Source organism: Neodiprion lecontei, chromosome 4 (assembly GCF_021901455.1).
Source record: "Neodiprion lecontei isolate iyNeoLeco1 chromosome 4, iyNeoLeco1.1, whole genome shotgun sequence".
In the NCBI taxonomy this organism is placed as follows: Eukaryota; Metazoa; Arthropoda; class Insecta; order Hymenoptera; family Diprionidae; genus Neodiprion; species Neodiprion lecontei.
This window is the reverse complement of record NC_060263.1, coordinates 5,789,349-5,816,834: the sequence shown is the minus strand read 5'-3', so window position 1 is coordinate 5,816,834 and position 27,486 is coordinate 5,789,349. Positions and strand designations below refer to the sequence as shown.

Genomic DNA, 27,486 nt, shown 5'->3' with positions numbered 1-27,486 from the left:
ATAAAATGGAAGAAAAAACGTTTTTCACACGTACCTGCTTTTGTTTCAAACGGGTTTCACAACGTCAACCCATTTCCACGTTTTCCCGCATAGAATTCTTGTTAACAAAATTTAACAAATAATAAACCATACACTGTACATGTAAATAATATTACAAGTTATAACGGGTAATTCTGCAAAAAATCATGACCATTTATGAAATAATTATACAGTAAGAATATCATCCGTTTGTATAATTTTATATTGATTTCAACATGTTTCCTTCAGTAACTTATGCACAGAGTGAAACTCTTCGAACGATTACATTGCACATATGTTTGTGTGTATGTATATATATATATATATATATATATACAGCTTAGTCGTATTTAAATTGATAAATATCACAATTACATATTAACATTATCATCATATTAATAATTACGGTAGTTGAATTTAATATTTACAGATCGTCGAATGTAGTTGACTTGCGACAGAATTCATCTCGTATGTTTGTAAAATATGTACACTATGGATGTATATTGTATATACATGTATGTATATAAGTATAGCTTATCAAGAAAATCATATAATATTATTTAAGGATTGAGCCGTAATACTGTTTAGATAATTATCTCAACTATGATAACGGTTGGAACTGCGATATATTTTTTTTTTTTACAGCGCTGTTCCCGTTTATTGAATATCGTACGTATATATATATATACATATATATATATATATATATATATATATATATATATAGATGTATATTTCACCATAATCCATATCATATATAATATTTATTTCCAATTGACATAATTATATTGACGGATTTTACTACGTAATGCACAAACATTAAGATCCGATATATGAAAGTCGAGTTCTAATATATGTATACAGGTTTACGATACACTTCACTAATGCACTGAACACTGTGCATGATTGCATAAATATATGTGTGTATACATATATATATATATATATATATATATATATATATATATATATATATATATATATATACTATTATATACGTATATGAATGTGGCGAGGTAGCTTATATACTTTGGCATCGCAAATGAACTCACATACACTAATAACCTGCGAGTATTTGGATATATATATATATATATACATATATATATACATATTAAGAGGCAGCTGAATTTTTTTCGTGTGAAAATGACTACGATGCTAGAAAAAATGGTTGAGAAGAAACGACGATGGAAATGAATCATAATTTAAAACGCATCGAGTGCGTGTTGTATGTATGCGATTTTGAAAATGAAAAATGAAGAGGAATCGCAGCTTCCAATTACTGGATCATGCATGTTTGACGAATGAAAGAAGTTACGATCGATCCTTTGGTTTTTGACTGATGAACTCGTACGTCTTGTTTATAACCATTGGTTTCGTCATTCCAGAGTCTCTTTTCCGGTTTTTGGGAGCATGAACGACAGGAATCCGGTAACTGTAACACAAAAATACACATAAAAGTGGCCGAAGCTTAGGAATCAGCTGGGATTGATCGACCGGTCGGTTTTTCGCTTCTATCACTGAACTTACTGAACAAGAAGGCTGCGAAGAGGACGATCGGCACGACGCAGGCAAGATCGATCAGGTATCCGAAGACGAGATTACCTATCAATGCACCCAGTCGACCCATGGTCAGTGAAAGAGCTGCTGCCATCACCCTGAAAAATTGTATGGCGATAATCATGACGTGAGAAAAAAACAAAAAAAACAAAAAAAAAATACGTTCATCCAGTTACGAATCGTCATTTCGTAGGGGAAAATTTCTTCTCACCTGAGATTTGTTGGAAACAGATCAACGATTATGCAATAGAGTAAGGAGATGCCGAGGGAAGTGAGAGCTTCGAAAATGCAGGAAAGTATCAGGTTCTGATCAGCGTTTATGACGAAGTAGAAGCCGATCGTAACGGCACCCGATATCAGTAGTGAAGCAACTGGAATTGAGAGACAGAGAGATTAAGATGATATCATTGAGGGATCTCACACCTCGTGTTGCCTCATCTTATCAGCGATGATCGCACATCTTACAACCCAATCAATTAACACTCACTCAGGAAGAACTTTGCTCCGAGCTTGTGAACGAAAAGCGGAAGGATTATGGAACCAGGGATGCAGGCTAGACCGATGTAGACAGTGTGCAGGTACACCGAGCTCGCTATCTCCTCTTGGCAACCGTAAGGATCACTCGATGTCGAGTTGTCCTCCAACGATGAAACTATGCAGACCGAAGTCGTCTCTCCCGGATAATTCAGCTCGAACTCTTCGAACCTGGAAAGAGGAGTGAATAAAAGATCTAGATAATGGGTAAGGTTTGTCCGAGAAGAAAATGGAGCCGAGCAGATGGTCATTCATTTGGAAATCAGATGAATGATTCCAATTAATGGACAATGTATTCCAGTGATTTCTGTTGGTTTCTACCTTATCGTGCGATTCTCAATAATTTCTGGATTTGATAGAATCACAGGAAATTGCAGTAAGGCATTGAAAATTAATGGAAATCACCTAGAATGTGAGGTAATCCTTGGAAATCAATGGTAATCATTTGGTAAACTGGATTGATGAATCAAAGCACATGATAAGATGAAAGTTACAGTAATGTTGACGAATCGTAACAATTTGCTACTCATCGCAGAATTTACAAGGATTTTCAAGGTTCGCTTCATCAACGATGTCATGTGATTTCGAGTGATTCTCTACGATTTCGAATTATTTTATCAATGGTCTATTCAGTTACAGATAAAGTGACGAACGATTCGAACGGTTTCAAGCGGTTCGGTAACGATTCCAAGCTGTTTCAATTTAATTTCAGAGAGTTTCAAACGATTCCAAAGTGGTTTTAAACAGTCCCCAAATGACTCCAAACGGTTCCAAACTAATTGCAAGAAGTTTCAAACTGGTATGAAGCGATTTCCGACTGATTCAAAACGAATTCAATTTTATGCAACCTCTGAACGATCGTAATCGAAAGTGGTTTTACGATTTCAGTAAGTAAATGTATGACATCCTTGATTAAACGGACCCTCGGATGAGGCGGTAAAGGTTTGAAAACCTCTCTCTTGAAAACGAAGTTCGATCTAGTCGAGCATACAAATAAAATCAATTCAAAACTCGCGAGCCTTGACTAAAGAATCGGCTTTTCTTCCTTTCGACGATATTCAACTTGACCTAGTTCAGTTTCAGTTTTCAAAAAATTAAACCCTCCTCGAACAACGACAACAACAGCGCACCTGGTGAACAGCTCTGGGAACCAGACCATCAGTGTGTAGTAGCTGCTAGTAAGACCGAACTGGATAACGCATGTGATCCAGGTGTTGCGAAGGTACGGAGGCTTGCAAAGAGCCTTGGTCATGTCCCAGACCTCGGCCATCAGCTGGGAGAGTTCCTTCCGTTTGTGAAGCTTCAGTTTCCGGGGGCTCCTCTCTGGGGCGTTGGGCTTCTCGCGGAGACTCTTCACCGGATAGTCGGCGGGATCGTTTCCGGTGTTCTGGGCGTATATGTACCTGAGAACGTCCAGAGCCTTGTCGTATTCTCCGCACTCCAGCAGAAACTTCGGGCTCTCCGGGAAGGCGAAAAGCCAGAGACCGATCATCAACGATGGAAGCGCGCAAATGCTGACGAATAGGTTCCATGACTTGAAGTAGAACGTGTCCGACTCGTACGTTACGTTTAACGGGATGATCAGCCATGCGATAACTGCGGATTTTGAGAGTAGGTAATTCGCAACTAGTCATTTCTTTCCACTGATCTTACGTCCTTATGTACCAAACGCTTATACCGATTAGGCAACCAATATGTAACAATAATTGCTTACGAGGCAGGACTATCACTCCAACCGTCCAGAACATCTCCATCCAGCAAAGGATCTTCTCTCGGTATTTCGTTGGTTGAAATTCTCCAAGGTAAGGGAAGCAGATTCCCATGGCACCGGTAATGCTGAGAAAATTTTTTTACATTTTGATGAAATTCTAGAACGTTGAGAAATTCTTATAATGCTGATAAATTTTTCGTATGTTGATGATTTTTTTTTTTTTTTTTGAATTGATGATGGATTTTTGAAATGTTGACAAATCGTTGAGATGTCGACGAAGTCTTTAAACTTCTCAGATGGCAGGCCAAAGATGAAAGTAACACTCACGCGAATCCGTTGAAGAATCGGAAAACCAGAAACACCCAATAATACTGGACGAAGGACGAAATCACACCGACGATACCGTCCATCAGCAACGTTGCTATCAACACCACTTTCCGACCCTTAGTGTCAGCCAAGCAGCCCCAAATGTAGGAACCGATCACCATACCTGTTGAAAGGTTCAAGATTATGGTTGATTATTTCGTTCCGTGTTGAACCTGGTATAAAAAATATTTAATTCGCCCCTATTCGAAAAAACTGTTTGAAAAAATTCATACGATTCTGAAAAAGTGTACACAAGTCATCAGTGGCTGAGTAATTCCAACTTCAGAGATGGAAATCGGAAGAGGTTTGTAGATTTTTTAAAAATTTTATGGAAAAGTTAATTTGCTTCGGATATTCTTGAAGAATTTCAAAATGTTTACTAAATTGGCATTTACAATTGTTTCGTGACACACTAACTGCTAGCTTCTTATTTATTTATTTTTTGTATTTTCGTTGAAATATCGAAATCGTTTTTGAATTTGACCGAAATTGTACGGCAATCAATACGAAATATAGTAGATATTTTATTTTACAAATTACGACCTGTTCGTTTATATTCTTTATCTTACAGCTGTTGTCTAGAGTCGTTGTTGGTCATTGACCTAGAATTGGTTTGATGTTCGTCAGTAAAAATGATTACGCATTGACATGAGCGAGTCCGTATTTTCCCAACTCATCAATATCAATACCGAGCGGTTTCCTCCACAGATAGAATCAATACAGCGTTGAATTACAGAAATACAATCCGACTGAGCGATTTGATCTTGTCACTTTAGAATGTCCCGTATTGTCGAAGCCAGGGAATCCCGTAATAAGCGTGATCTAAGGCTTCGCTGCTCTCGGACGTTGCAAATCAATATCATTCTCTTCGCACATACCGAGTGTCGATGTGAAAATGCACTCGGTAAAAACTTCCGGTCTTTTGACGGCCAAAATTATGTCTGAGCAATCAAACAATACACTCGAATTAGTTTTCTACACGAAGAAAACATTCCTCATTCCGTTATACGAAAATCTTTGGTTTCACAATAGAAACGATTTTCAAAAATCAGATTTACTGCGCGGTAAAATTATTCTATAAAAATTCATTCTATAAAACAATGATTGTTCGGTTCAACTGCTGTTGAAAAAATTATCGTCTCTGTGTGATTTGTACTATTTATTCCACATAAATCATAATAGAATCTAGATTGTTTTGTTTTACTAAAATAAGAAATGTGAACATGCGAATTAATAACTTAAATTTAGATGTCACCTAAGATCACTTCTAATCGGATTGACTTCGTTACTTATTTACCATCAATAACAAATAAATTTCTTCTGACTCAAGCATTTTTCTGCATAAAATAGATCTGGCAGCAGCGCATCCAACGGAGGATTTGCGTAGACAAAAAATATAAAATGGAAAAAAGTTTTTACATTTGACGTTTTAGTCGGATATGTTATTTATTTTTAAGTATGGCTGACTGATATTTTCGTGAATTTTTGATCGTTTAGAATGAAATATTTATAAAACTGCTCGTCAGAATACGTTTTCTTAAAATCATTTTTGCATTTTTGTCTTTTTATCTCTAAGAGTTGTGGTTGAATTGTATAAAAAATGTGCGTTTTACACGAGATTCACTATTAACTACATGTTAATTATCAAATTTTTAATAATTAATAATTAATCACACACATTTTCTCAAAAAATTATTTTACATGCATTTATTAGCAATTAATAACATCTCAACAATTCAGTATTTTATCTTCAATTGCTCTAATATCTGAACATCGTTAATTAAATGCAACATCAAGATTAATTAGCTGCGAGAGCAAATTAATATCACTGATGATTTGATAAAATCGAGTTTCTACCTTATGCAAGAATTATTTCATTGATTTAACCATATAAAAATCGAGTTTTTTTATTTACAAGTATATCGAATTAAATGGAATTTTTTAGTAACCATAAAGGAATTGTTCGATCGATTTTTTCATTTGCGACGAAACGTTGTGTCGCGTTAAATAAAATTTTAACAAAACATGTCTACAGATTGATGTTGTTAGAAAAAAAAACGAGCGAAGGTTTGCGTCGAGCACTTTTTTCACTGCGCTGTCAAAATCCGTTTTCACCCGTATATTTCGAAGCCCCGTTTTTTAAACAATGAAAAATACTAACCCAGCATAGGAGCCGCGGTCAAATATCCCTTCGCCGTCGAGTCCATCTCCAAGTCGCAACTTGCCGCCGGCAAAACGAAGGACAATATCGTTATGCCGATCGCAGTGTTCATGTAGATCAGCCCGCTGACGGCGAGCAGCGAGAAATGAAATTTTCCGAAACCTGGAAAAGAAGAAGCAATATTTTTCGTAATGCGACCTCGGGTTGCGAGGATCCGAGGGGGCGGGATTGAAGTTCCAAATTTGAGAAGTTCCGAAAGCGCCTAATTCCGAATTATCTCGCGCCGAAACTTGAAATGAAGAAATGAAACTTTGAAGAAACGACAAAGTTTCGAATGGTTGAAGTTCCGACGGATCAACGTTCCGAAATGCAAGATTTCGAAAATTCAGGTTACGGTGAGCAAAGTTCCGAAAAGTAAAGTTGCGATAGAGCGGAATTTCGAAAAATATCGAGTAATTTAATCGAAGAGTGGGTTTAAAAAATGAGAAACACCGAAAATCAAAATTACTAGAATTCCGAACGTGAAAATATCGAAAATTCAAAACAAGGAAAGATCAAAGTGGTGAAATTTCACCAAGCCAGAAATTCACAAAACCACAAATCTTCAATCATTCGGAATTTTGACGTTTCCGATTTTTTAAGGTTCTCATTTTTGCACTTTCGGAACTTTGACTCGTCGGAGTTACGCCCTTTTGGAATTTTGTCCTTTCGAAACTTTGATGTTTCGTCAAAGTTTGATTTCCTTACTTTAAGTTTCGCCAGCAAAGAATTCGAAATTTGATGCATTCGCTACTCTTCAAATTCGGAATTTCAACCCCGCCACGATCGGGAGCTTTTAAAGGCCGGTCGTCTAGTTCGCTCGTATCCGCCTATAGATCGCGATCCGTTTTTAAATCGGCAATGAATCACTAGATCGCCGGTAAATCGAGCGATATATCAGACCAGTGCGTACGTTTAACGCTGTCGTTTTATTTTTTCGGGGGAAGAGCTTAAAGTGAAGAGGCTGTATTAGATTACAGAGATAATCCGTCAACAAGCTACGATTATTCTAATCCGCTAAGTCAATTGATTACACCCGCTGACCGTCACACGTCGTAAATCATAACGTTAATAATCTGATACGTTAATTGTGGCGCCTTTGTGAACAATGTATAGATGCATAGTCGGTATCCGTTTCATCGCAGATTCGTATGACATTCACGTGTTATTTTTTATTGAGAAGGATATATTCGATTGACCACCACGTTCATGTTTCACACGTGAGGGAAAGAGAGGAATGCGGATTTATGGTCGTTTCGTTGTAGGTTGCTCAATTTCTCGCAGTTATATCATATCACCGCAATAAATTTCAGTTCTTGAACGAATTACGTATTACGCAACGCTCCATTCCAGGCAAACACCGTGCGGTAAACTAACGTCAATATAACAGGATATGAATATTCGATTGCACCTTCTGGTATTTTACAACACCCTCAGGATATCGCTTATCTTTACGTAATTACCGCAGTAAAATTCATCATTTTAACAACGTTGAGTATGTACTCGGTGAGTGCTTGTAAAAATTAAATCTGATAAGTATATTCGATTGAATTATAGTAGCGAAAATAGTGCCGATTCACAATTTGTTTAACGATAAGCATAAAAAGCTTCAGGCAAAGCGTATCTCTTTAATCAAACAATGTCGAAGTCTCGTTGAAACCCCGAATACGGCGAAAGAATCACCGAACGTTAATTAAACGTTTAAAAGGTGCAAAAAATGGTTTGAGTGAACGATAAGTAAAGAAAAAATCATGATCTCTCTCGTACCTGTGACGGTGATGGCATGTTCGAAGTCGGCGCCTCCATCTGCCAAGAAATCGAAGCCTGGAAAAATATAGAAAATCGTATATAATGAACAATATAAAAAGTGCAGGTATAAAAATGTAGGTACAGTAGGGTGTCCCTTATTTAGGGTGTTGACGAATTTTTTTCCGGATCACTCCCAAAATCAACTTCAAATAATTCAAAACCAATTGCCTAACTTTTACAGATTATTACCTAAAATACACGAGTTTCGCTCACATTCTTAGTATATATTTTATCGCAAGAGTAATAACGTTTAAAAAAATCTAAAACCGCGAGGTTTTACTGGGCATTAGTGATACTACGTGTAAAAAAATCTACATCGTCATAACAGGCAATTAAGACGAATTGCATACCTTCGAAAACTCATTTTTTTTTCTTTTTCTATTCTAAGGGAGTGCAATTCGTTTAGATTGCTTAGTATGGTGATATAAATTTTTTATCAGATAGTAGCACTAATGCCCACTAAAACCTCGCAGTTACAGAATTTTTTTTTTTATTCTAACATTATTGCTCTCGTAATAAAATATATATGTTCATATATATACCGAGAATGTATGCGAAACACGCTCATTTTAAATGGAGCAATCCATCCTATTAGTGACACGGGTTAGAGTTGAGGTAAGAATCTGAAAAAGTATTGCAATTGTTTTCGTATTATTTGAAGCTGATTTTGAGGGTGAACTGGAAAAAATTCGTTTCACCGTAAATAAGTGACACCATAAAGTACGGTAATATTCAATAATAAGTTCACTCACGTCATGTGGATTAGACGCGTAAAAAATTTCTGTATACATAAAACTCGTTTCAGTTGTGATTAAAAACGAAAAAAAAAAAAAAAAAAATACTCAGTCACTGCGAAACTATAAATGAACAATACTGTACGTCTTGAGTGACTGTTGAAGTTGAATGTTGGAAAAAGTAAAAACGAAAAAAAAATAAACAAAAACAATAAAAACGTATGAAAACAACCTGCCGATTTTTTTTTAAACACGTTTAACGGTCCAGCTTTGATATCCTCGGCAACTTAATTTCGGAGAAAAAATATGGTGAGATGATATCGACGAACGCGTTGTTACGAAAGTAAAAACGTACCCATGTTCAGTCTTGGCGATCTTTAACGTTGACGATGAAAATCGGTACTCCTCCGTGGAGAATCGGCCCTGGTTAAATCGCCGGCGAAGAATCCCCGCGTGTGAAATGAAAGAATGTCGAACTTTTCGTCGGGTCCGCGGGTTTTGTCTTTCTGAACCCCGGCTCCCCTCGCTCATTGGTTCGCACCCCGATATCTGCCGATCGCGGTTATCGCTCCGCAAAATTATTGTTTTTATTTATGAATTACGAAGCCAAGGAGCGCCGGCTAATCGCCTGTCAACCTGGTATCTCGCTCAGCAGATACGTAACAGGAATGATTTTTTTTATTTATTTTTATTTTTTTTATTTTTTAGTTTCCGTTCAGTTTCTTCCTCTCTTTATAGTTTTTTGGTCGTTGCCGTTTTTTTTTTTTTTTTTTTTTTTTTTTTATTTTCTGTTTCGGTTTTTCTTATTTCACTCCTTACTTCAAGATACCAAACATGATCCAGCTTTGTTTTCCATTCCGGAACGGTTCACAACTTTCGACACTGTCATTTTTATGTGAAAAATTTTTGCGTATACGTCTCATGTGTCGGAAAGCGAAATTTTATTGCGAACAGAATTTTCACCGATTATTATTTGTTTCAATCAATCTATGTTAATTACCTTCTTCCGATTTGTTTGATTTCGCCGAAAGTTATAGCTGGATTTTCTGCAAAAGGATTCATATCTATTTTTGGTCAACAGTATATATAATGCTTGATTTGACGATTGAAAATAAGTAATCTTTTATCGATAGAACAGCGACGAAAGTACAGAAGGAGAAATTGATCGTATCGAATGATTTTTATTCTCAATTGCCGATGTGAAGATATCGATAAATTATCAGACGGACGGTTGAAATTTCTCAAACTGACAAATGCAAAGTTGGATAAAATTTTAAATATACATTTATCAGTTCCTGTAATAATTACCGTACAAAATATAAGTTTCAATGGTAATATTTTGAAAATTATTGCCAACTTTTTGAACACACCTGCTATTGTAAAAGGTGAAATTTGCTGCGGAAAAAATCGTATCCTCAATCTCATCTCCACTGGATATATATTTTTATGGATACGTATGATTTTCAGTAACGTTAAAATTTATTTTAGAACATGTCGTGGTCATGCGTGTCACTGAGTGAATCATACCTGTTTACGACAAAATAATAAGAGTACGAAACGAAAGGTGAAAAATAAGCGATATTCATTTACCAACTAACGAAAAATGAATCAATATCTTTTGAAAACATGTGTATTGTTTGCGAAATTGCATTTAAGGCGTTGTCTTATCCGAATGAAAAGATCTGTATAAGAATACAGCTGTTTCTTACAATTTATGACAGCTCTAGAAGATTAAAATCACCGAATTCAAACGCGATAGCCTAAAACCGTCCGAACTAATTTGTACCAAAAATTTGGGTGAACAGTTAATTACGGATCACCTTTTAAGATCACCGTGAAATAAACCAAAATAAAGACGCTACGTGAAATTTTTTTTACGCTACCACATTGAATTTTACATTTGATATAATTTATGCCAGTGGCATTGAGAATTTTATTCGCGATTTTAGATACGAGACTGAATTCGTAAAGTTCGACTTATAATTCAACAATCAATTGAAAATTTCTTCAGCTAGGAAATCGCTGAAACTCAAACTGAAACAAATTTCGATAAAATATCTTATTGCAATTATTTCCCTTCATTCAAAGCTAAATACTGTTTATTTAACGTCACATACTTCAAAGGATTTTTCGATAATTTCGTCGATCACGATATCGCGAAAATTGTACAATCCTGGCTTTTTACAGGTAATTTTTACTCGTACGCGAAAGATGACGCGCAAATTTTGAGAATAGACATCCTTTTACGCAACGAGAGAAATGTTTCGTCGGAAATTTTGTGAAGGCGTCGTGTTATAATAAATTTTTGTTATAAATATGAATTTCAAATTTCAAACAAAGCTTACGGAATGGAACAGTCTTATTAGTCTGAAATTCGCTATGATATTCCGTACAGTTGAATATTGGATCGGTATGTAATATCATTTATGTTCGTCCTTCAAAACTAATTTAGATTTGAATTGCAATAGGCAACAGCGAGATTGAACTTGATTGAGAAAATTGAAGAAATCTTACTGTCAAATTGAACGAAAGAACGTGATGAAAATCAGACAGCGAGTCAAGGTTTTTTTATCTGTAAAATTTGACACGAACGAAGGAAGATGGCAAAAAAAAAAAAAAAAAAACAGACTTCGCTTTCAAATTTGATTGAAAACTGCACGATGTTCAACGAATTGTGGACAGGAAATTTTCAAACATAGAAATACATGGATGAGTAAATAAAATCATGGACGCGTAGGACAGCCGAATTGAAATCGATTCAAATTTTTACCAATTATTTCGAATTTCAGAGGCGAAATTTTTCAACCTGACAAGTTGAATAAAAAAAAAGTGAAATTTTGTACAATTCTTAGACGTGTTGTACAGTTTAACGATTAACATTGTCAGATTTTTTATTTTGGCTACTTGTAGGTTGAAGTGTTACTCAACGGTGACGAGTGACACTGCATAACATGACACGATCGTACTATTTGACAGATAGATTGAACGCGTCAGAACAATCAGGAAACGAGACAGAAAAATTTACCAGTCAAATGTACTCGTGTAAGTAGCAGTTCGAGTGCGTGTATCATTCAAGAATATAAACGCGTTGTTTGATCCATCGGTGATCTTTGTCGGCAGCGTGAGTTATTGAAAGATACGGACAATCAATTCAATCGCCGATATCAATCGACACTTTCGAGTAGTAGCCTGACAGTCTACAATTGACAGCCCTCTCAATAAATATTATAACAGAGTCGTGATTTCCGACACTCGTACGCATGCATACCTTTAAATACGCTGAACTTGTATAATTTATAATACGGATGGATCGAATTAGTTATCACCGACGATTCGAACCTACTTTTTTAGTTAAACAAGGCTTTAACGTCAATTTATCGTTGCACGAGCGTTAAATTTTCGCAACAGTTGCAAGAAAATATAGCAACATTGATCGTAATGAGAAAGAGTAGCAACGAATACTAGATTTTCTGGTAACAGGTAGAAAAGTAATTTTCATTTTCCACCTAGAACTATATTTTTCGATTGTGATAAAAATGAAAATAGTCAAGGACTGAGCGGTAACCGGAATTAAAAATTTCCCTCAGTGCAGGCATTTTGTTTGGAATTATTAGAGAATTACAAGCACGCTTTTGGATTACTTTGTACATTTCTGTAGCGTTTAATCACCGGAACTCTGTTTCTTCTTTTTTTATCTTCTCTGTTTTCTTCAGTTTGATTTTCAAACGTTTCGATGCCAATCTCTACGAGACGAAATAATCGAACAGTTATAAATTTTTATTTACGATGATTGCAAGGTAGAAGAATAAAAAGAAAACAAAAGTCAAGTAGACAAAAGAAAAAAAAAAAAAATTCACCGTAAACTTCTGAAAGGTTAAAAATATTTGTAAGATTATACGATGAAAAGTTAAAAAATTTATCTATGAAAACAGGAAATTAACAGGCAATTAAAGATATCGGTGGTTATTTTTAAACTCGAATCGCATGTTCTCATAGATTACGATTTGAAAAAAAGTCTATGAAACGAACTATATTTGGAAAGAAAAAAATTTGTTACACGCGTGTGTTAATTAAATTACGTACTGTCTAAGAACGAATCGGATAGATTCGTTGATCGTGTTCGAAAAATATCTTACCAAATTGATTTTTGCTATCGTTGAAAGGTGCAGATCATAGATCGCGGCGTGATGAGAACTTCGACAAAAGTTTCACCGAAATCCGAAACGAATTATGGACGAGTAGGAACGCATCCAACTTCCGTCAAAATCTCGTCTACGATGAATGGCTTCGCTCAATGCTGCAGTTAGTTTAACGATTGCGAAATCGGCGTGGAGACTCGCAGGTACGTTTTACATTTAATTATATATTCTTGGTCGGTTTAAGTATCTATAGTTTCAAGCAATCGAGATTGTTTTTAGAGCAGACACTTGCAGGGTTGACGGAAACCGTTTCGCGTACCTAAGAATTGTGACGATTGTTTAAAACACGTCGCTGCCTCAAATAGCGTTACGTTATTCAATTGTTCCGTGGAATATCGTAAAAGAAAAAAAAAAAAAATACAAACTACGATGATACCATTTTTTATCGGAGATCTTTATCGTCGTAGATTTATTTCTATAAACATAACGTAGAGTGAAAAATAATGCGTGAAAAACGATCGAATTAAACGGTATAAAAATTGCGTGCGTGTGTGTGTATTTAAATTTACGCACCCGACCGGACGGTGAAATTAATTTCCGTACAACTGAACGAGTAGAAGGCAACTACTAATAAAAAAAAAAAAATAAATAAATAAATAAATAAAATAACAAAATTTGCACGACAAATCAAAGCGCACTTGACTTTCGGACCCGTTCCGTGTATGTTTGAAAATCTGTAGAGCTTTATTGCCGTCCGTCTATCGGGAAGGGAATTTGGCTTTGAGAAAAATGGCTCAATGTCAGAAAAGGCGGTCGTTGATCAGCGGCGCATGCAGCTCGTTCGGCTTGGTATCCCTAATTAGAACTTAGCGGTGCACAGCTTAGAAGACTCGGTTTTGTCAGAGGGCTATAATTGCGCGAGGCGTATCGCGTCGGATGCGTTACGTGGCGAAATCTCGAAGATCATCGGCGAGCGAGCTTTCGCCGAGCTTGCAGCGCGTTACGCGCGTCTGATATATCGGCCGAATAACTTTATCTCTTCCCCGTTATATTTCCGAGATCGTTTCCAACTACCGTTGCAGTGAAAGAGCCGATCGGCGAGCGAGCTTTCGCCGAGCTTGCAGCGCGTTACGCGCGTCTGATATATCGGCCGAATAACTTTATCTCTTCCCCGTTATATTTCCGAGATCGTTTCCAACTACCGTTGCAGTGAAAGAGCCGATCGACGTTTCAAGTCTCCGCGATTCGATACCGTCAAGTTCCGACAAACACTGACGACGATCGTTCCGCAGACACCCGCGTTGCTTCGATCTCTCCTCGATCAGCTTTGTATTAATCGACGTCTTCGCTAACGTATCAAACACGCATCGTGTCCGTCCGTGAGTCTCTCTATCTCTCTATCTCCCGATACGTGTGGTCGCCCAGCTTTCGTTTTACACCAGAAGAACTATCCGCGATTCGGATCGTCGATATATTCTCCTCGGACAGATCATTTCCCAGAACTTACAACCGATTGCAACCGACGACTTCACAACGACTGACACGTCTTATTCCACTTCGATGTATATCTCAATTATTCCGATACTCAGGTATTACTTCGTCCAAATACTTGCCGCGGCAATTCACCTTCATTGTCTATCACTTCCGCCGATTTATTTTTATTTTACTTCTAGCTTCACCTCTTACACACGCATTTTTCTTAACAATTCAACCGTCGCGAATACTCGTCGCCGACACGACTCTGTGAGTCAACGGTTCTTCTTGTTTAGCTTATATATATATATATATATATATATATGTATATATGCACATATGTGCATACACACATGTACATATACGTCGTTCCATTGACGCTTTGTCATCGATGAACAGTACATGTTTTCGCTCTGTAGACATCACTAATTGCCGTAAACAATGTCGCAAAAATAATACACATATCTACATATACGGTATATATATATATACACATGACATATATATCGTAGGAGTATACACGTTTTTCTTTTATTTTTGTTAATTTTGTTTTCTTCTTCTTCTTTTTTTTTTTTTATTTATTTATTTTTTTATTTTCTTTTTTTTTACTTTTTTATTTTTGCCGTAGAGAACAAAGTGGAATAATTACAGTGTTTTTCGCTAATCGCGGAAATGATCGCGACGAGAATGCGACACTGAGACTGCGGCAAGGCTTCGGTTTCTTAGAAACAGAGAGAGAAGGAGAATTAGTTGTCAAAATAAGACCGGGATTGTTATTGCCGACGACGATAAGAATCGTCGATGAGCTTTTCTTCTTTTCAACGAAGAAGTTTATACATCTGTGCGTGTTCCTTGAATTATTACGGGTATGTATTGTATATTGTTGAAGTTGTATATATATCAATGGTTAAATATTGTTTCAATTGATGCGGATGAATGAGCAATAAAATTTTCTTACGAACAAACTTCGTACTGTCGTCTGTCAGGTGTGTGTGTGTGTGTTATATACATGTAATAAGATGTATGTCAAGTTTAAAATTGAACTCGTTAATCGAGATTTTTAGTGCTAAACAGGAACCGTAAGAATTAATAAATATTGTGGAAACTCATGCTCGTGAAGTTGAGAAACTTTTCTCAAACGAAAGTTACGAATTAGGTGTCAGTTTGAAATCGATAATGGTGAAATTGATCGACAATTAATGACAGCGAATTTTGACGAAAACAATATCTTTCACAAGTAATCGTGAGAAAAATTTTTGCTGCAAATCTTGACCAACGGTGGTCGTTTATTGTAAAAATTTCACATTGGTCGCAGTATTTTTAACCTCGTAATGTATAATCGATTCATACAGAGTAAATTGATACGATTTTGATAAAATTTTGACGTTGAAAAAAAATTAAAATTAATATTGATTTCAGTAATGATAAGAATGAAATTTCAGATCATTTGAGCTTTCATTCGCACGGCAGTTGTTCGGCTTGAAGCTTTGTGCGATAATTATTCGTTTAAATTATAGCTAATGAATTATTCATTTTTTAGAAATAGTTCTGGGATAAGATTGATTGATTTTTCAAATTTTCCTATCACGCGTCGAGACTTCTCGCTCATTCAAATTTGCATAGCTAAAAACCCGATTCGAAGCGACCAATTATATTAACATCTCATGTTTCCAAGCCTGCGATGATAATTGGCCAGCATAGTTGGACGTAATTTTCTTTTCAGGCAAAATCCTTAGCAGGCTAATAATTGTAAACTTGTTTACGCCGAAATGTCCCCGCGTGCTATCTGCAATTTTCGATCTATAATGTCTAATAAAAGACGTGTTGATTATAATATTGCAGATCTTAGTGGCTCCAATTTTCCTTCGATTATACTCGCATCTTGTTATTAGAAATCGTTTATTTACACAGTTGAAGACGTTTATATATGTGACTGTCATAGTTGGGTAAAAAACACGCGAGTATGACACGCTCCGTATAATGGATCTTTAATAAAACGCGATCATTCGAGGGACGATTTTTACACGCAGGAAATTCGCAATGTGAAAAATTCGTCTTCACGAAAATTCTATGAAATATTCAAAGCTCAATAATTAAATATTATTTTTTATTGTAACTCAGGCATAAATTTCAAAAGTGTATGCATTTTCTTGGTACCATAATAATTGATAATAATTGACGGTGTAGTTGTTTTTTTTTTTTTTTTTTTTTTTTTTTATCACCAGCTCAAACACGATCTTAACCAAGATTCTAAAACGCGAGCTGTTCATTCATACACGTGACACTGTTTTCATTGATTCAAATAATAACGGTGTTCAATTCATAAAATTGATTACGACGATCGAGTGACCGACCTCTATATATATATATATATATATTTATATATATATATATGTATATACACATATATATAATATATATATGTTATTTTATCCCCTGTCGTTGTAGTAGCAGGTTTTTGATATCGCGATATCGAATCTTATTAAAGCGCTTCCTGAAGTACCGCGTTATATTATAGCTGTAGATAACGCCGCGTCGCGGTAAGATCTGATAACGTTTTTTATTTGTTAATTTTAATTTCTTTTTTTTTTATTTTTTTTCTTTTTCTAATCCATTTTCTACGAATGGTGATTTCACGATCTTATCTCTCGCATGGCTTCGATAGACTACTGAAACAGTGACGAGAAATCGGTGTGAAGTAAACAAAAATTTATACCTAGAGCAAAAGAATAAGAAGAAAAAAAAAAGATAGACGAACAGAGAGAGAGAGAGAGAGAGAGAGAGAGAGAGAGAGAGAGATAGAGAGAGAAGAGATCAACGTGAAAACAAGGTGACACATTTTTAGTACTTGGGAATAGTTGACAACAAGTCTTTTAGACGCATACGCGATTATACCAGGTATTTTCCGATAGCAGGTGTGATTCAGTAGCTGATCGTTAATTTCCGGTTATTTTTTAATAACAAACCGTTTGAATTTCTACCAGCATCGTCGGAGATTTGTACGAGTTGTGACGTAGAAAAAATTTAAAAAAAAAGAAAAAAAAAAAAGAAAAAAAAAACCACGTCATTATACCGTGGAATGTAATAATAACAGGGAGGCAGTAATTGTCGGAAGACTTCTATATCGATCCATTCGAAGATTAGATTAATGGATCCGTGTACGGAAATAGATTTGCTCGTTTAGACCATATACTTGCCTTGAGGTTGGGTTCCGATCATCATCGGCCACTGATATCAATTTTGTTGAACTAGATACGCCGCTCATTATACCTGGAATCGTGTCTATTGCATTGGATATCTTTCCTCCGTAGGTGAAACGAATAAAAAAAAATAAAAAATAAACAAAGCAAAAGTTAAACGATCACACGAATGATTTATTCCTGTATTTTCATTTGGAGAAATAATGTAATTAGGTACGCGGTGAAATTGAAGAGTGTGAATTTTTATTGCAATATACACACGTCCGCACGATGTGAAAATTATTTTTACATATTTATCGATATTGTAAGTTGACATAAAAATACACACGCACACGCGGCGTAAGCGGTCACGCACGCATTTGTTTTAACTATACGTTTATTTATTTATCTATAGAAGGTAATAATTATTGGTACGTCATGGCTCACTTGCGCAAAGTAGGTATAATGCGATATTACAGTTACTGCGAATGATTAATTATGTCGCAGTATGATTCTTGCGCGCTTTTCCATTTACCAAAATTCACCGTCCATGCGATCCCAGGAAATTTCGTCGCAACGTAGAGCAGAAATGCGATTCCTTGCAAGGCGAAGATGGTCAGCGTCTGCCGGAATAAATTAATAGGTAAATAACTGACAATGAATATCAAATTAAGGCATTAAGGCATCAAATTAAATTTTGAAATCAAAATATTTTATATTCGCTGCCAGGCGTTCGATAAATTTTGACACACTTTTTCCTCATTCGAAGTTAATGAGATCGTCCATTTTGCGATATATTAATTATTAAGCTGTGATAATTGCGGTATTTTTCCAGTCTCGTTAACTTTTAAGCGATGAAAAACACAAGTTTGTCCAATTGTTGAAAAGAATGTTTGTACACCTGTGTAATTCCATCGCGAAACGTTGCGTCCTTATTTCGTTATTATTGTCAATATTGTCGTTTGCTTTCTGTACAAGCTGATATTTCGATGTGCGCGAAGAAGGGTGCAAACAATTTTGACGCATTATTTATTCACAACATGAGGATGGTTATTATTTTACAACGATTATTGATTCTAAAAAGTATGAAAATTTACGAAAGAGATGGAAAACGTGTGAGACATGATTGTTTATTTGTGTTTTTTTTTTTTTTATTCTACTTTTTCTAATACCTACTTTAACGGAACATGTTGGCATCGTGTTCTAGTTCATCACAGGCGTAGAATCGGTTTTCTCAAGTTTAGCTTTCCTTGGCAAAAAGAAGGTCAGAGCTGCGCCAACTGTGCAGTGTAATTAATTACATTACGTGAGTGAATTGGTGTAAGGTCTGATGTTATGTGAATAGGCTACGGTTATTTTGAGAAGAATATAAAGCTTCGGTTGGTCGTATTTTGAAACGGAAATCACGCTAATAATAGGGATAATTGTTGTTCTAAGATCTTGACCTATCAACTTTATTAATTACCAAATGCTGGCTGATAAGTCTGTACGTGTATATAACTTATACGCCAGAGTGTTTTTTTAATCTTCAACGTATATACTTCTCACCCTGGAATCGACAGATAATGACGAAATGATAGTGTGTGAATTCTTTCAGATTTCTAGCTCGATTGGAAGGAGTGCCGGTATCGGTTTGAAATTAAAGGATAGAAAAAAAATAAACAAAACAAGAATCTCAGTATTCGAGTTGAAAAGAAAAGAATAAAAAAAAAAACCATCGAACAGTTCGTTTTATTTGATTTGTAAATTTTTTCAAGTGGAAAAAGATGTCATTCTTCAAGCACAAAAAGTAGAAAACTATTTCTCACTTCATTTTTCTCTTTGTTGCTCGAAACTTGGGAGAAAAGAAGAAATTCTCGAGTCACGAAATTGAAAAAGGTGTCGAAATAAATTTCACAAATGAAAAGCATTTCAAAGCCGACCGCAGCTGCATTTTTATATATTTATTTATTTATTTTACCATGACCATATATTCAAACCTATGAACGATGTATGATATGTTTTAACGTTTATACCGTAGATGGGTGTTTTATGTTAAATAAATATAGTCCGGACAACGTTGCAATGTGATAAAAACACCGTCAAATACATTTTTCTGTCGAAATTATTTGGTTTTTATATTTTTTTTTTTTCTTTCTTGTAATTTTCGATTTTTTCCTCTCTTCCGATCGTATAAAATGAATCAAAGAACAGGTTACTTTCATTTTACTCGAAAATGTGTGTTCGTTTTTTTTTTTTTTTTTCTTTTTTTTTACAAATTTCAAATAGATTTCGCCACCTATCCCAATGAAGCTAAAAATCTGAAATAATTCACTCACGGTTTGTTCGTCGTTATCTATCGATTCCAGGAACGAAAAGTATCCGTTGAAAATTAACGACCACCTTAGTATACAGAGATGTATGTACAGTGCGTGCTATTATTGGACCCCTAATTTACGTCGAGAATAGGAAAGCGGAAGGTTGGGATATATTTAGAATGAAACTCACAGAACAGTAGGCCAGCGACCACCGCAATCGGAACAATGCAATGAAGGTCCAACAGGTAGCCGAACATCAGGTTCCCAATTAGCGCACCGGAACGACCGCACAATGCAGAAAAGGACGCTGCGATTACCCTGAAAACAACACGCGAGTGTAAACTTTGTTTTCGAATATATTTATCAGCCAAATATTCTTGATCCTTTTCCATTTTTCTCCTAATTTATTTTAAATCTTCGAATTTCCGGGGATTTTCTTCAGTGCGGAGTGAAAACTTTTCGAAAAACAAATTCCAAGTTAAGGAAGGTGAAAATTTAAGGTAATTGGGACGAAATGATTCGTTAAAATTTGCAGAAGACATAACGACGAGATAACTAGTGTTTCCGATTAATTTTTTTTTTTTTTTTTTCTTTAGACGATGTACAGAGAAAAATCAAATTCTGATGAATTGTGATATTGTTTTAATTGATCGTAAAAAAAATTACTGGATAATTGTATTGTTACAGAGATACTTCCGAAGTTATTCGAAGCAATTACGAAGGTTCGAAAAGTGAACTGCTCCTTGGGGAAAATGAAACGTACAGATATCGATCGTATTACCTCAAATGTGTGGGATAAAAAGTGACCAGCACACAGTAAACCACACTAACTCCCATCGATGTCAGGGCTTCGAATATACAAGAAACTATCAGATTCTGTGTCGATGACGTTACGAAGAAGAGACCAACGGCAGCAGCGCCCGGAAACACAGTGCTGACGACTGAAAAATGAAAGTTGGTAAGAATGTAATAGTTTAACAACTGAGTTTGTATTTTCAAGTCTCTGTCGCAAAAATTAGCAGTGATAGTAAAAATCGTATATTGCGTAGCAGCGTTGAGCGTTTTTTCACAAAGCCCGAAATTGAGGTTAGGGTCGCGTAATGTCAGATTTTTTGCTACGGCGCATGCGCGCAGTACGGAAAAAAGCACTTTTCTGTACTTCGCGCATGCCCATTCACAGACTCGCTCAACCGTCATGAAAAAAACGCGTAAAAAATTCACGAGTTATATAAAAGCACATTTTCAATTTAGCTTTGATACTTGTGAAACTGAGAGCCTTACCCAAAAAAAATCTGTACCCCAGACGTCCGATGCATAAGGGAAGCCAGACGCTGGTGGGAATGCAGGCCAGACCCAGAAAAATTGTGTAAAGGAAGACGGAACCCTGGAGTTTGGTCTCACACCCAAATTCATCTACGACGTCTACCTGCTGAAGATTGTTTTAAGGTAATTCTGTACATTGAAATTGGTCAGGCGCGATTTAACAGAGCCGTGGGTTGGGTGAAAATCGATGATTTTTTAGTCATTTTATTAACATGTAGCCGCGCTTGAGGTGTTTGTCATATTATTGTATTTCTAAATCGCCAAAATCTGTGCAAAAATACATAAATACTGGAGTTAAAAACGAAAGCTTGGATGTTGATGCTTCGTCTAAAATCGCTTGAAAATTATTGTAAATCTAGCAGATTCGTCCGATTTTTCTTTACGATGGCTCGTTTTATTCGGAAGACTGTTTTTTAAAAAGTTTGCAGCAAAGAAGATTACTTTTTTTTCAGCTGTCAATTCCATATCGACATTTGCTGATCGTAATCAATGTCGGTGCGATGTTGCAAGATTAAATTTTCAATCGTGAGAATAATAAGCAAATTTTTCAGTGAACTTCTAGAACTGAACAGATATACTATATTTATGAACGTTTCAAAGGGTTTTGAAACGAAGTATCGATATTTCAACTTTTATTTGTTATTCCACCATTTTATATTATTTCAATATTAAAAAGATTTTCAGAGCTTATGAGAATGACAATTTGATAAATGTTAAACTTAACATCGATTTTCGACCAGCTAACCTCGCGTTAAGGTTACATTGTCAATAACAATACTTCGCATTGTCATTGATTCCAATAAAACAAAATGTGCAAGTGAAACTCGATCGGCATGACTGGCAAAGATTTATTCGTCATAAAAGTTGGTACGGTAAAACGGTACAAGTGCCATCATTATTATTTTTCAGAAGGTAAAAAAACTGTCACAAAATTTGATTTATTAATTTAAAACACAAAATCAAAAAGTACTTTTTAGATTTTTTCATGCTCTTTCAAATGGCCCAAATCCTTCCAAAGCAGTTCGTCCTAATTTTTTTTTTCTAGTTTGGATGCTGATTAAAAACATAGTTACAATATTAAACTTACGAAACAGATTTTAATCGGTCTTTCTCAACGATCAGCCTTGATCTTCCGTGTGTCCTAGTCAGTTCAAAGTTCGAAAAATCGCTTAATGTCACGACTGAGAAGAAAAAAATGGGCCTCATCGAAATGCTTAGCTACATGCCTCGATTTGTGTCAATAAAATTGATTTACCATACTATTCTATTGTTTGATCATAAAAATGGGAGTTGGGCTATTTTACAGAGCTTGAAAAACTCTGGAAAGTAATTTTTGGTTTTTTTTTTTTCAATCGAAGCACCAAATTTTGGGACTCTTGTACCGTTTTGCCCTAACTACCCTTGAAACGAAACCTACCGTGGTAGAGTTGGCGACTGGCATTACGAAGGAAAGGGAACAAATGCCGGCAGAGCTATCCGGATTTTCCTTCTCGAACTCGGCGAACCTTCGAAAGAGTTCCGGAAACCAGCTCATCAGGGTGTAATAAGCGGCGGTCATTGCAAACTGTATCGTCGAGGTGAGAAGCGTTATCGTAAGGTACGGTGGCCGCAGTATCGTCATCGTGTGCTTGACGATGTCGCCCAACATTTTCCCTAGCAGCTTCTTACGGCGCTTTATTTTCACCGGTGAAATTAGACCGTCGTTTGAAACTACCGCCAATTTAGCTTCCAAAGGATCGCCGCCGCTCCTGACGAACTTCACCTGCACCCAAACGGAGTGAATCTCGTTTATAAAACTCTACACTGAGAGAAATTTTTAGTTACGGTTACACAATATTCAAACAGTTTTTTTAACGATACCTGTTTTACTCAATTTTTCTAGTTACTGTAACAAATGAAATTTTTCTCAGTGTACAACTATGAATCGGTGCCGATTATTCATCCGGCAAATAATTACCCTTGAATTGTACTGTCTCCAGCACATCAGCCACTACTTACGGGATAATTTTCGGCCGGCTTTCCCGAGTTCTCAGCGTACATCCGAGCCAGAATCTGCATCGCTCGGTGATCCTGACTGTCCTCAAACAGGTACTTTGGTGATTCTGGAAAGAAAAGGAGCACCGCGCTGAACGAGAGAGCCGGCAGCGAGCAGATCAGGACGAAGAGGTTCCACGAGGCGAAGGAGAAGTTCTCCGAGGTGTAGCGGAACGTCATTGGGATTATCAGCCAACCCAGCACTGTGATAGGAAGATTCATTGTGACGGTGAATTACAAAAGTGGCGTGTAGGTACGTGCGTTGACGTCTGTCACTGTCACTTTTCAGATGCATGAAACGAGAGAGGCTTAAGGAACCGTTTATCAGCCAGACGCTGCACACGTTCATCTTTACGAAGGACATTTTGTCCTTCCGGATATATTCTGACGATGATAAATCTCAAATCGATAGTACAAGGATCATGTACTATAAGATTATTAATCCTTTAAAAGAATTATGATGGCGAAGTGGGTTATATGTATTAGCGGACGTACAAGGGAGCATGATGATCCCAGCAGTCCAAGCCATCTCCAGCCAGCAGAGAATGGTCTCCCTCAATCTCTTGGGTTGAAATTCACCGAGGTATGGAAATATCATGGCACTCTGTCCGGTGATGCTGGAAAACGAATGCTTTTATACGTATATATATATACATATATATTACATTTCGAGGCTGAAAATTGCACCCAATATCTAGTGCTCGCGGGTTTCACTCACGCGAATCCATTTAGGAACCTGAGGAAAGCGAAGACCCAATAATTCGGAACGAAAGCTGAAGTAAGACCGGCACATCCGTCGAGGAAAAGTGCTGCCAGCAGCGCTGTTCGCCGACCTTTAATGTCCGCCAAACATCCCCAGAAGTACGAGCCGCAGACCATGCCTGAAAAATGAAGATAACGATGAACCGCAAGATGTTGAGTGATTTGTTCAGACAATGGATAGATCGGATGTGTAGCTCGTAGCAAATGACGACGACGATAGCGATTCCAACCGAGATGTCAGTGAGTTGGGATTATCGAAGAATGGTTCCACCGATGCTTATGGATTTTTAACATGTTTCCACAGCGCGCAAACGTCGATGATCGTATCCAGTTTTCATCACCGACTTTTTATCAATTGAAAATTAATAACCGTCGTACCGGGAGACGCGTCGTACGACATCGTTTAGTTAAAAGTGATACCGTATCACGCGGTGCGTCTGTGAGTCGGTTTGTCACGTGGTCTCACTAATGGAAATTAGACACTTGACCGTCCCGAGTGTCGGACATATCGATCAAAGCTTCGGGGCACTTTATGCATCACGTGAGTGGCCGTGCAGTTAATTCGTCGTTCGAAATGAGGTTGAGCTTTTTTCGTCAGTTGCACTTGCGGACAGAAAAGGAAGGGGTGGGACGGGGGAGGTGGGAATGTCGGGAAAAAACTGAGAGATATGACCATGAAGAACCTTTCTCAACGATAAGGTGAATTCGGACGAAGAAGGAAACTGAGAGGGCGTTGGATTACCGAGCATCGGTGCGGCGGTCAACCGACCCTTGTCCTCGGTCCTCATTTTGAAGTCGCATGAAGCCGCAGGTACGATCAAACCCGAGCTGCTGGCTCCGAGTCCGGTGTTCATGAACACCATTGAACAGATGACGAAGAGTTTGTAGTGAAATTTTCCGAAACCTGTGATAAAGATAACGATCGTATTGGACTTTTTAGGGTTGAATGGCCGTCAGGTGCGGATGAGGGTCTTTGAATAACACAAAGAGGACTAAATTATTGGCGTCTACATTCCGCCGAATGTTGTTGTGCCGAAGAATAAGCCAACTGCCAATTGCTTACAGCTGCGTTTGACGTTCAAACCTTTCCTCGATTTACCTGTTTGATCAACTGCATCTTGGACTTCACTCTCTAACGGCGGCTTTACACCTGTACAAACAAAAAAAACTCATCAGTATTATACAGTACTGTAACCTTCTGAACCAATGTCGCGACCTCTTTGAATTTTCGACTCGCAATTAAAGAAAACCCCGATTCATGGAGCCGAAGAATAAACTGAAACACCACGATTTTGACCGCTGTTTCAAGCAGATGGAAGTTAATGCGTAACAAAGGAGGATTTTTTTCCGAAAAAGGATTCGTCGGTAAAAATTTGGAGTGACCTGTCAGTTTTGTAAACCACAAAGCGGCTCCCGTCAGATTTTACGACAGTTTAAATTTTGCTACGTTAAAATGGTACGTTAAAATTGAAATCCGATATTTCTCGGAGGGTGTGTATAGTTTTCTGAAATTACGTTATTGTTTTACAGACCTTTCGTTGGTTGTTGATTTTCGACTTCCATAACAGCTTTGTTAACGTTAATAATTGTACGTTGTAAAAACGTAGATGCAAAATCGACGCCGAAGAGAATTCACCTCCGTCCGACGCTCTCGTCAGTCGAAAAATAATATCCAAATAGAAGGAGGAAGCTATAACGCAGCGAGAGACGTTGATGCCCTTAAGTAGTTATACACGTGTGAAAAGAATAAGAAGATCAGGATGAAGGAGGAGAAGAAGAAGATGAATATTTTTAATGATTACCTACAATTGAATTTTATTTGGGTCAATTTCAAAAGGTCAAATGGACCGTATCATGTTAAACAGTTTGTTATCCGTACACAAATTATTACCAGAGAGTTAATTTCTTCACACTCTACGTATCATTCGCCGCTGATGCACGCTCACAAAACTAAGATAATTATAATTACGAAAGTATCATTTGACCAAGTTTCAGACGAGCGTAAATCACTTACTTTAGATTTATTCTTGTGTAGTCTGTCGAACACTTTGTTCTCTGATAAAAACTGGAGAACATGAAGGATCCCAATTTACATTCGATCGGTTTCCTTACGCTTGACTATACCAGATAATTTCACACAATATTCACTGGAATAATGACGTGACACGTCGTAAATTGGTATTTGTTTAAATCACGTCACTAGCAGTTTATCTTGAATTTTTTATTCTCTCTTATTTTTATTTATCCAGGTCGCTGTTGTTCTTGTAACGTCGATGATGAATTTTTTCAAGCATACTCGGTAAATATAAAAGTCGCGAATGCAATCTCTGCGTATGCACGGAGCTTACCGAATCAGAGTAAATGATCCGAGCCGCAGCTCGATCGATACTCGGATGGAAAGACTATTGCGCTCCGTTGCGACCGCTCTTTTCTTCCAATTCCTCTTCCTCCTCTTTTATTATTCTTTCCTTATTTATTTCGATCAACTCTAGGTCTAGAAGGGGATTCTTTACGGCAACTCATCAACGACTTATTAAGAAATCATTGATGACCCGAACGGTATCTTATTTCTGAAGACAGAGTGTGCCAGTGGGTGTGATGCGATTGGGATGACGCTTTCGCCGACGGGTTGTGCAATAACAAATGAAGGGATTTCTGTCTCCCCGATCCAATTTATAAACACACGGAACGAACGTACTGCGTATAATATTACGATTCCGGGTGATCGTTCGTGCAGCAGCTCAAAGTGAACCAGGGGTTGTAGCCTTTAAATTGCAAATAAATTGACTCAATATCGTCCAATAGGGATTTCTTCCCGCTGCGTAACAGCAGCTGCCCAGCCTTGGAATCACTGGAGAAAATTGATGGCTTCGGGCTGACGCTGATCGGCTGGTTTGCTAAAAACAGAATCGATGCATCTGTATCTCGCGTAAAAAGTACCAGCTGATAGAAAAAAAAATCATTACCACGTTACTAATTTCACCTGGCAAAAATGTACAGTAATAAATTTTTCACCCATCCGCTCTGGATCTTTTAAGGGGTTATATGCAGTCTGAATTTTTTAAATCGAGTTTCTTTTTTTTAATTTCTGTTTCTTTACGTATATACATTCAAGTACATGCACGAAAATTTTCATGTCGATCCAACAAATATTCTCGAAGTTACGCCAATATATGCAAAGACGCCTTGTAGGGTATAAAGTACTTTTGAAATTTTCAACGCGTTTTTCTAAAATCTATGTTTTCAAAGCTGGTGAGCAGGATTTATCGGACACGGCCGAACCGATCAGTCTCAAATTTTGTACGCAAGCTTTATGAATATATTTTTCAGTCCTTCATAGAAGGTAT

The 27,486-nt window shown here is 36.9% G+C and overlaps 2 protein-coding genes and 2 long non-coding RNA genes across 12 annotated transcripts; 2 read left to right on the top strand and 2 right to left on the bottom strand.

Annotated features, from left to right (window-relative positions):
• Window positions 1-1,010: 1,010 nt before the first annotated feature.
• Window positions 1,011-13,204, bottom strand: LOC107225325 (synaptic vesicle glycoprotein 2B). 3 transcript variants are annotated; one of them, XM_046736369.1, is made up of 12 exons: window positions 13,069-13,204; window positions 10,303-10,459; window positions 9,288-9,978; window positions 8,157-8,213; window positions 6,351-6,512; window positions 4,151-4,313; window positions 3,827-3,948; window positions 3,243-3,708; window positions 2,066-2,283; window positions 1,790-1,949; window positions 1,549-1,676; window positions 1,011-1,453 (listed from the first exon to the last, which is right to left on the bottom strand). In XM_046736369.1, the coding sequence occupies exons 3-12, from the start codon at window positions 9,289-9,291 to the stop codon at window positions 1,398-1,400; spliced, it is 1,536 nt and encodes a 511-aa protein (XP_046592325.1). In that variant the 5' UTR covers window positions 9,292-9,978; window positions 10,303-10,459; window positions 13,069-13,204; the 3' UTR covers window positions 1,011-1,397. The 3 variants fall into 3 exon arrangements, with proteins under 3 accessions (XP_046592325.1, XP_046592326.1, XP_015521238.1); XM_046736370.1 differs by lacking the exon at window positions 10,303-10,459 and adding an exon at window positions 12,574-12,675 and having other exon boundaries at window positions 13,069-13,194; XM_015665752.2 differs by lacking the exon at window positions 10,303-10,459 and having other exon boundaries at window positions 13,069-13,203.
• LOC124293837 lies at window positions 13,136-23,449 on the top strand. Of its 4 annotated transcripts, none has more exons than XR_006903707.1 (5): window positions 13,136-13,274; window positions 15,173-15,410; window positions 20,708-20,978; window positions 21,324-21,466; window positions 23,323-23,449. It is a non-coding gene; the product is annotated as an uncharacterized LOC124293837 (long non-coding RNA). The 4 variants fall into 4 exon arrangements; XR_006903710.1 differs by having other exon boundaries at window positions 21,272-21,466; XR_006903708.1 differs by lacking the exon at window positions 13,136-13,274 and adding an exon at window positions 14,174-14,660.
• On the bottom strand, window positions 17,971-26,286 carry LOC107225326 (synaptic vesicle glycoprotein 2C). 4 transcript variants are annotated; one of them, XM_046736367.1, is made up of 12 exons: window positions 26,154-26,285; window positions 25,239-25,289; window positions 24,882-25,043; window positions 24,096-24,258; window positions 23,873-23,994; window positions 23,342-23,580; window positions 22,761-23,105; window positions 21,302-21,449; window positions 20,802-20,961; window positions 20,211-20,338; window positions 18,900-19,003; window positions 17,971-18,346 (listed from the first exon to the last, which is right to left on the bottom strand). In XM_046736367.1, exons 3-11 carry the CDS (start codon window positions 25,000-25,002, stop codon window positions 18,927-18,929), a joined length of 1,503 nt encoding a protein of 500 aa, XP_046592323.1. In that variant the 5' UTR covers window positions 25,003-25,043; window positions 25,239-25,289; window positions 26,154-26,285; the 3' UTR covers window positions 17,971-18,346; window positions 18,900-18,926. The 4 variants fall into 4 exon arrangements, with proteins under 4 accessions (XP_046592323.1, XP_046592322.1, XP_015521239.2 ...); XM_046736366.1 differs by lacking the exon at window positions 26,154-26,285 and adding an exon at window positions 25,672-25,809; XM_015665753.2 differs by lacking the exon at window positions 26,154-26,285 and adding an exon at window positions 25,672-25,809 and having other exon boundaries at window positions 21,302-21,446.
• LOC124293836 lies at window positions 24,253-25,789 on the top strand. The gene is made up of 3 exons (XR_006903706.1): window positions 24,253-24,950; window positions 25,080-25,595; window positions 25,670-25,789. It is a non-coding gene; the product is annotated as an uncharacterized LOC124293836 (long non-coding RNA).
• Window positions 26,287-27,486: the final 1,200 nt, after the last annotated feature.

Excerpts from the sequence above, each read along its gene's own strand:
- LOC107225326 (XM_046736366.1), bottom strand. The coding sequence starts at position 25,702 with ATGGAAGTCGAAAATCAACAACCAACGAAAG. Across the intron at positions 23,106-23,341 it reads AGCCGGCCGAAAATTATCCC|GTGAAGTTCGTCAGGAGCGG; the intron begins GTAAGTAGTGGC and ends GTTTGGGTGCAG. Across the intron at positions 21,450-22,760 it reads CAGTCGCCAACTCTACCACG|CAGGTAGACGTCGTAGATGA; the intron begins GTAGGTTTCGTT and ends AACAATCTTCAG.
- LOC107225325 (XM_046736369.1), bottom strand. Across the intron at positions 6,513-8,156 it reads ACATGCCATCACCGTCACAG|GTTTCGGAAAATTTCATTTC; the intron begins GTACGAGAGAGA and ends CTTCTTTTCCAG. Across the intron at positions 1,454-1,548 it reads CTTCGCAGCCTTCTTGTTCA|TTACCGGATTCCTGTCGTTC; the intron begins GTAAGTTCAGTG and ends TTTGTGTTACAG.